Below are 9,337 nucleotides of genomic sequence, written 5' to 3'. Positions count from 1 at the left end.
GTATGTGCCTGTGAATACAGGTACCTGGGAAAGTCAGAAATAGATGTTACATCCTCTGGGAGTGGAGTTACAGGCAGCTATAAAAAGTTCAATGTGACTGTGAAGAATAAAACTGCCTTTTCAAAAGCAGTATGTGCTCTTAACTATTGAGCTGTCTTTCCAACCCCTGCAGTTTCACATGTAAACTTCTTGTTTTTATTATTCTACTGAAAAGAATCTGCAGTCAACAGTACACAAATGTGGATGCTAGTCGTGGCTTTATTGGTGTTGCTGAGTTTTGCCACCTGAAAATGGAATACTTAGCTCATAAGTGCACAGGGTGTGTTGGTTTTTTTAAGTGTTATGTGAAAGTTGATGACAAGCATTGATACAAGACAATATTGTTACTTAAGCTCTATTGCAGGCCTGGAATTTGCTTTTACTTGAATATTCAGATTAAAATTCCTGAACCTTCCTTCTTCTTTTCTTTCTTCCTCCCTTTCTCTCTTCTTGTATCTTGTATGTCCTGTCTTATCTGTCTGTGCTTGTCCTTCTTTCTATCTCTGTTTCTCCATCCAGCCACACACAACATTCATAGTAAAAATACCATTAAAATGAAGAAAAATAACCCTGTGCGTTTCTTAGCATAAGTTCTTATGGAATCACCGGGAAGCTGTGAATTTTAGGGTATTTTATCCTTCAGACTCAGACTCGCCCTTAAAATTCCATTTTATTTCCCCTGTATGTGGATATTTGTTTATGTATATCCTGTCTTCTTTCACAAAGGATTTTAATTGCCAAGCTTTAACTTGTTCAAAACTTGAGGTGGTTTTCCATCTGATGAAGACTGCATTTCTCACATCTTCAAAGGGAAAATAAGAAGTTGCTGCAAAAATAGAAGTATCAACTTTTCCATATTACACACACACAAAAAAAAAACCTATTAAGAGTAATGATTCAGACATTTCCTGTGAAATCTGCTGTAGCAAATTCTTTGGCAGAGGCATTAGATGAACAGCTTACCCACGACTTCCAGTGAAATGCAGCCCAGAAAAGAAGACATCTAAACAGAAAGTTTACCCTGATTCTGTTTACCTACACCAACCCCTTGGGGAGTGTATCTGGTTTGATTCTTCATCATCATGTAAGTATGACCTCTACTTTTGAATATGTCTAACTAGAAGCATTAAGTATGTCTGTAATTAATCTCAACAAATACGTTTGTCAGTTTGGATATGAAGGAAAAAAAATATAGCCAAATTACCAGTAGATGTGAACGTGAAGGTTTTTTGGTTGTTGCTGCCTTAAATCGTTGTACCCAGTATACTCATTAAGTAACTAACTCTTACTATCTGTTACTGCCTGCTAGAATATTTTCATATGCATGTACATACACACATTTCTGTTTGTGTTCTTCCTCTGAATTCTGAACTGATGGAGGGCAAGCTATAAATCTGTATCAAATATTTTTATCTTTGGTGTCATAATAGTACAGATTAGACACCGTCTTGCTATATTAAGAAACGAAACTGTACAGTTCGACTAGTCTGACTTCAGAAAACAATTCACTTGACTTTTATTTTAAAAAAATCACTTTGTATTTTGTGAGAACCCATAATTATGCTTGGCAATGTAAACAGAGTTAGTTCATCAACTTTAATTCACACGATCAAATTTCAGGCTGCTTTATTTTGTTTTTGAAATGGAGTTACATTTCTCTCTTAAAATAGGTAATGAAGCATAGCTTATAAAAATGATCACCTTTAAAGTGACAAATTTGAGCATACACACACATCCACGAAGATATTAGCACAATCAAAGCGATAAACGCAATCAGATTGCTTTTGATAGTAATCATAGTACATAGCTACACTTCTGTGTGGTTCGGAGTTGTTCGGTTTCACTTCCTTCTGAGGTGATGTAACTTGACATTTGCACGTACTCACTCATGCAAGGGTCTTTGAAGTGGGATTTCCTGGCCCAGATCAGGAGATATGGCCATCAACAGAATTCTAAACAACAGTTTTCTGACTCCATTGCCTGCCCCGGCCCACTTTCCTCTACGAATTATTCATGAAACAATCTCCTTTCTCATTGACAAATGCATAAATGTGATAACTAGCCTAGCTGCCCATTGATTTTTTTCTTTGGGGAGTGCTCTTCCAGTTCTCCCTCTCTCTATCTCCCCCCTCTTTCTTTCTTTCCCTCTCCTTCTCCCCCCTTTCTCTCTCTCTCTCTGTCTCTCTCTGTCTCTCTCTCTCTGTCTCTCTGTCTCTCTGTCTCTCTGTCTCTCTCTCTCTCTCTCTCTCTCTCTCTCTCTCTCTCTCTCTCTCTGTCTCTCTCTCTCTCAAAGATGATTGGAATAATGCATCTGGCCTTGCTTTAAAAGTGAAAAGGAGGTAAATGGAAAAGGACACATGGGGTAGTAAATAAGACATGACCTGAACATGGTTGTTTTATGAGATTCAAATCCTTTTGAACATAATGACAAGTAAAAGAAATTTTCTTTGGGCATTTATTTTGTCTTCATTATTTATTTTTCTTCTTTCAGTATTTCATACTGTAGTCAGTGTCTTTCTCGTTATTCCATTTGTAAGCAGCTTGAAACCCATGTCTTTTGATATGCCTGTTCCAATCACCTAATAAATTTCCCTTCCTTCCACTTTTTTAAATATTGAAATATAATTGCATCATATCTACTTCCCCCTTTCCCTCCAATCACTTCCATAACCCCCTTTGTATTTTCTTTCAACTTTTCAGTCTTTAAAAAATGTTATTGCATGCATGTATGCATATGCATCTATATTTCTAAACATAGCCTTCTCAGTCTGCATAATGTTATTTAGATATATGTTTTCAGTGTTGACCGTTTGGTAGTGAATTACCAATTGGTGTGCTCTTCCCTGGGGAAACTTTTTTTTTCACTCTCAGCCTTCCTTAGTTGCCTAAAGTTCTTTGTAAAACTATCCCAAGGTTACTTTAATAACGAAGAATTTAAAGGACTGGTTTTAAAGGTGGTGAAAGAAGAAATATTGCAAGGTTGACTTTTTTGAAAAATTCTTTGTATATTGACATCCTAAGCTGTAATTTCAAATTAATGAAAAGTATCCAAAGGTAAGTTCTTGTAGAATCTTAGAAAACATGTTGGGATGCAAAGAGCAAAACTTTGCTGTTTAGACAAGCCTGTATTAGAAGTCCCTGCATTTCTTAGTCATATGCGAGTTTGTTTAAGTTACTGAGCCTACAAAAGGCTTGTCTTTTTTTAATCACTAAAATTAGGGTCACTTTTTCTTTCTTTTTTACATTCTTTTTTTTTTTATTTTTCAAGACAGGGTTTCTGTGTAACAGTTCTGGCTGTCCTGGAACTTGTTCTGTAGACAAGGTTGGCCTTGAACTCATAGAGATCTGCCTGACTCTTTCTCCCAAGCGCTAGGATTAAAGGCCTGTGCCATTATGCCCAACTTAAGATCACTTTTTAAGGGAGTGCAAAATAATAATAATAATAAAAAAAACACCTATCATCCTTTCATTCCAGGAACAAATCCCATGTTATCATGCTGTATGATTCTAAACACGATACTGAATTTGGCTTGCTACAGATTTGTTGAATAGTTTTTCAGTTCTGTTCATCAGGCACAGTGGTTCATAATCCCTTTGTTTGCTAGAGGTGGAATTTGTAGGACTCCAATGAAAAGCTGTAAAGCAGCTATTGAGCTCTGCTTCACCTGGTGTTAAAAACAAAACAGAACACTCCATGAGCAAGTAAGCACTTCTGAACATCGCAAATTTGAATTATCTGACTGAAAAGTCTGTCTCTTGGAAAATCAGAAAGGTATGACAAATGTAGAACAAAAAAAATAAAAACCCAGAGACATATATTGGTGTTCAAGCTGAAGATCAGAAAAGCAAAGCAGCTAACCACTATAGAGACCTTTTACCTATACCTAATCTTCATATCAAAAGGGCAAGATCCTGTCTCCACAAATACTCAGACTCCACACTCCACTGGGTTCCTGTCTTTTCCCCTTTATATTCCTCATGCTGCCCAGTTACATTGCTCCTGACTCCACCTCCCTAGTGTTGGGATTAAGGTATGTGACTCCCAAACACTAGGATTAAAAGTGTGAGCCACCACCACCTGGATCTTTCTCAATTGATTTTGTGTAGCTCAGGGTAGCCTTGAATTCAGAGATCCATCTGCCTCTCTCTCCGAGTTCTGGGATAAAAGGTGTTTGCTACCACTCCCTGACCTCTAGTGCCTTTGCTTTATACTCTGACCTTCAAGAAAGCTTTATTTATTAAAAATACAAATAAAGTATCCCTACAGACAACACAGCTTAATGACCCTGATAGGCTGAAGCTTATTATTAACCTTTATCTAGGAACTCATTCAGATTGGCTTTCTGAACCTTAGACATTTTATTTTTTTTCCATTTTTTTATTGAGAAAAGGAGAAAAAAAAACAAGTTTCCACCTCCTCCCAGCCTCCCATTTCCCTCCCCCTCCTCCCACCCTTCTCCCCCTCCTCCCACCCTTCTCCCCCTACCCCCACTCCTCTCCCCCTCCCTCTAAAGTCCAAAGAGCAGTCAGGGTTCCCTGCCCTGTGGGAAGTCCTAGGTCCTCCCCTCTCAGTCCATTTCTAGGAAGGTGAACATCCAAACTGGCTAGGCTCCCACAAAGCCAGCACATTACGTAGGTTCAAAACCCCGTGCCATTGTCCTTGGCGTCTCATCAGCCCTCATTGTTCGCCATGCTCAGAGAGTCCAGTTTTATCCCATGCTTTTTCAGTCACAGTCCAGCTGGCCTTGGTGAGCTCCCAATAGATCAGCTCCACTGTCTCAGTGGGTGGGTGCACCCCTCGTGGTCCCGACTTCTTTGCTCATGTTCTCCCTCCTTCTGCTCCTCATTGGGACCTTGGGAACTCAGTCCAGTGCTCCAGTGTGGGTCTCTGTCTCTATCTCCATCCATCACCAGATGAAGGTTCTTCTTACTTAGTTTCTTTGGGATCACCAATTGTAGACTCCGTGACCCTTGTTTATGGCTAGAAACCAATTATGAGTGAGTACATCCCATATTTATCTTTTTGGGTCTGGGTTACCTCACTCAGGATAGTGTTTTCTATTTCCATCCATTTGCATGCAAAATTCGAGAAGTCATTGTTTTTTACCGCAGCGTAGTACTCTAATGTGTAGATATTCCATACTTTCTTCATCCATTCTTCCATTGAAGGGCATCTAGGATGTTTACAGGTTCTGGCTATTACAAATAATACTGCTATGAACATAGTTGAACAAATGCTCTTGTCATCTGATCGGGCATCTCTTGGGTATATTCCCAGGAGTGGTATTGCTGGGTCCAGGGGTAGGTTGATCCCGAATTTCCTGAGAAACCGAAACACCGATTTCCAAAGTGGTTGCACAAGATTGCATTCCCACCAGCAATGGATGAAGGTACCCCTTCCTCCACAGCCTCTCCAGCAAAGGCTATCATTGGAGTTTTTTATTTTAGCCATTCTGACAGGTGTAAGATGAGAAAGAAAGCATCTTCAACAAATGGTGCTGGCATAACTGGAGGTCAACCTGTAGAAGAATGAAAATAGACCCTTATCTATCACCATGCACAAAACTCAAGTCCAAATGGATTAAAGACCTTACTATCAGTCAGAACACATTGAACCTGATAGAAGAGAAAGTGGGAAGTACCCTACAGCAGATGGGCACAGGAGATCGCTTCCTATGTGTAACCCCAACAGCACAGACATTAAGGGCAACATTGAATAAATGGGACCTACTAAAACTGAGAAGCTTCTGTAAAGCAAAGGACACTGTCACCAAGACAAAAAGGCAACCTACTGACTGGTAGAAGATCTTCACCAACCCCGCAACAGACAAAGGTCTGATCTCCAAAATATATAGAGAACTCAGGAAACTAGACTTTAAAATGCTAATTAACCCAATTAAAAAATGGGGCACTGAACTGAACAGAGAATTCTCAGCAGAGGAAGTTCAAATGGCCAAAAGACACTTAAGGTCATGCTCAACCTCCTTAGCGATCAGGGAAATGCAAATCAAAACAACTTTGAGATACCTTAGACATTTTAAATTGTGTCTTTCATGCATATTTTCTCTTATTCATGCAGTTTTGAGAACAACAAAAAGTTTACGCATCTCACACAACAAACTACATTCTGGAATTTTGAGACATTATCAGAGACATAGATTTTTATATAATTTTCTTTGCAGTGAAAATACCCCTACTTTACACTTTGTATCAGAACCGCGAGGGGTGCACCCACACACTGAGACAATGGGGATGTTCTATTGTGAACTCACCAAGGCCAGCTGGCCTGGGTCTGAAAAAGCCTGGGATAAAACTGGACTCGCTGAACATAGCAGACAATGAGGACTACTGAGAACTCAAGAACAATGGCAATGGGTTTCTGATCCTACTGCACATACTGGCTTTGTGGGAGCCTAGGCAGTTTGGATGCTCACCTTACTAGACCTGGATGGAGGTGGGTGGTCCTTGGACTTCCCACAGGGCAGGGAACCCTGATTGCTCTTTGGGCTGACCAGAGAGGGGGACTTAATTGGGGGAGGGGGAGGGAAATGGGAGGCAGTGGTGGGGAAGAGACAGAAATCTTTAATAAATAAATAAATTTTAAAAAATTACACAAAAAAAACTAATTACATTTCAAAACACAGGCAAAATTCATCTGAGAATAGGGAACCACAATTGAGGAAAAAAATGCCTCCATAAGATCAGGTTGTAGGCAAGTCTGTAGAGCATTTTCTCAATTATTGATTGATGGGAGAGAGTCCAGCGCATTGTGAGTGACACCATTGTTGGGTTCGTAGTCTTGGGTTTTATAAGAAAGCAGCATGAGAAAGGCAAGGGAAACAACCCAGTAAGCAGAACCCATCCATAGCCTCTGTATCAGTTTCTGCCTCCAGGTTCCTGCCCTGTTTGAGTTCCTGTCCTGACTTTCTTTGATGATAATCTGTGACGTGGAAGCATAAGCCATATAAATCCTTTCCTCCCCAAGTTGCTTTGATGATGCTGTTTCATCACAGCAATGACAATCCTAACTAGAAAATGCTATCTATTTGTAATGATTTCCTTGAGGATGTTTTCCATGTCACTCTTGTTTTAATAGCTGCCACACAAAATGCTCTTCCTTAGTGTCGTGATGGTACATATGACAGAAATCATAGAGGAGATTTCAGATGAATGGAAAATAATGCTCTAAGCATGCTATTTGTAAATGCAAAGGATACCAATGTGAAGAATTATTGTGGTGGGGTGGGCGACTGTAGAAAAAACAGTTGTTAGCTGTAAAAAGTATTTCTGTGTGAAGGAGGAGAGATCATTTAAATATTGTCATAATTTCATTTAGAAATTGTAAGTGTAACATTTCCCTCTCATTTCTAGTGCATTGATCAAGAAGAATACTGTTTTCTCTCCACTAGACATCTGCCCCAAGAATTTTCCTGATTCTGATATATGAATCAATCTCCTCAGGAAAATTTCTTTTAATTCTTTGGTTACTCTAAGTGATCAGAAGAAAAGATGAAACCCTGAGACATCAGTTTATATATAGAAAACTTTTTTGTTTTTTTTAATTTATTTATTTATTAAGGATTTCTGCCTCCTTCCCGCCACTGCCTCCCATTTCCCTCCCACTCCCCCGATCAAGTCCCCCTCCCTCATAAGCTCGAAGAGCAATCAGGGTTATAGAAAGCTTTTAAACAGAAGAAATGTGATTTTTAGTTGTTGTTTTGTTTTCTTTAAGAAAAGTTCTCTCTAACACAGAACTGACTCCTGGAACTCACTCTGTCGACTAGACTAGCCTTGAACTCAGATCTGCTGGCCTCTCTGCCTCCTGTGAGCTTCTATCCAGTACTGGAAAAAAAGATTTTTGTCTTTGCCATCAATTGCCACCAAAAGTTTGATGTCATTTTAGATGTCTGTGTGATATAATATGAAACTGGGTCTAATCATGGGAAAGCTATCAAAACCACTAACTCTCACGCACAGAACTATAGTTTCAAGTGCTTTAAGTTGTGTTGCATATAATATTATAGAATTTTTTCTTCTCTACCTTACTCTAGGAATCCTGCCCGACTTCACATTTTAATACATCGAGACCATATGAAAGACCTCCGAAGGTACCTGGTGTTCAAATACATCCAATATCTAGTCTTACCTTCTCCAAATGCCATCATGACCCTATTGGGATTGCTCGCTAGTCTGTATGTCATGCTGATACTGACATTTCCTTCTGTATCCAGAAAATCCACTGTGGTGTTTATTAGTAACATAGCTCAGGCAGACATCTTAGTTGGCTGCAACATTTTTTCTACCATCACAGCAGGAGTGACAAATAGTGACACATCTTTAGCTTCTTTTCAATCTGCCTTGAGGCAGAACTTCCAAATTGCAAATGTTCATGCCAGTTCCCTTTTACTCAGCTGTGTTAGCCTAGAGGCTTTTCTGATTACTTTTCTTCCAGTACAGACTCGCCACATAAGGAATGTTAGATGTGCCAGAGTAGCTTCTAAGATCATCTGGGCTGCTGTAATTATTGAGTGTTTCCTTTATCAGCTTGAGTGCATTGAAGGCTTTAACGTTTCTTATCTTGGCATTCATAGGCACGCTCAGCTATTAGTGAATTTCTGTTATGACACCACAGCATTGCTGAAATTACTTGTTTACCCGACTGGAGTCCTTTTAAGAATCTTCAATGTTTATCTTTTTTATAAAATTTATTTCAGAGACTTCTATATTTAGTTTTTTAGGAATGTGAGATCTGGTGCCCAGTTGTTTTGTTAAACACTCATGTTTAATTGTGCTGTGAAGACATTGTATAGATACAATTAACTTGTAATTTGCTACTATTAAGAAAAAGAGACTAACATCAGTAGTGAAACTGGACCTCATCTAATCAGCTGAAGGCCTTGAGAGCAAAACACAGGTTTTCCAGCAAAAAAAAAAAATATTGCCTGAAGACTGGTAACTTGAGGTTCGAAGCTGTTGTCTGCACTGCACGTTCCAGACTCAAGACTACATCACCTGTGTTGCCGGTGTTCCAGCTTTGTGGCCCACTGCCAAGAAGTTTGAACTTTCTAGCTCTGAAATATCATCTAAGATGGTTAACTGAAAAGAAAGAGAAGCCACAACCTGCTCAGTCTGTGTAATAACACTTGTATGTATGTCTTCAGAACTGATTACTTGGGACTGGATAACCAATTGATGCTTTTCCCTGGGGAAGACATTTTTCTCTTGCTCTCTGCTTTACTTAGTTGCCTGTAGTTATTTGCCTAAAGTTGAGGCCTTGTGAGCTTTCCCTCTCCATGTT

General features: G+C 39.3%; 1 protein-coding gene across 1 annotated transcript; it reads left to right on the top strand.

Moving 5' to 3' along the window:
- Positions 1-1,029: 1,029 nt before the first annotated feature.
- LOC121444796 (P2Y purinoceptor 6-like) lies at positions 1,030-8,751 on the top strand (the record flags this gene model as incomplete). The annotated part of the gene is made up of 2 exons (XM_041646707.1): positions 1,030-1,123; positions 8,091-8,751. Coding segments are annotated over exons 1-2 (663 nt in total), but the record flags the coding sequence as incomplete, so codon positions are not given.
- Positions 8,752-9,337: the final 586 nt, after the last annotated feature.

Source organism: Microtus oregoni, unplaced genomic scaffold (assembly GCF_018167655.1).
Source record: "Microtus oregoni isolate MIOR12 unplaced genomic scaffold, Mior012 000142F_ref0000161, whole genome shotgun sequence".
NCBI classification, from domain to species: Eukaryota; Metazoa; Chordata; class Mammalia; order Rodentia; family Cricetidae; genus Microtus; species Microtus oregoni.
This window is presented reverse-complemented; position numbering and strand designations above follow the sequence as displayed.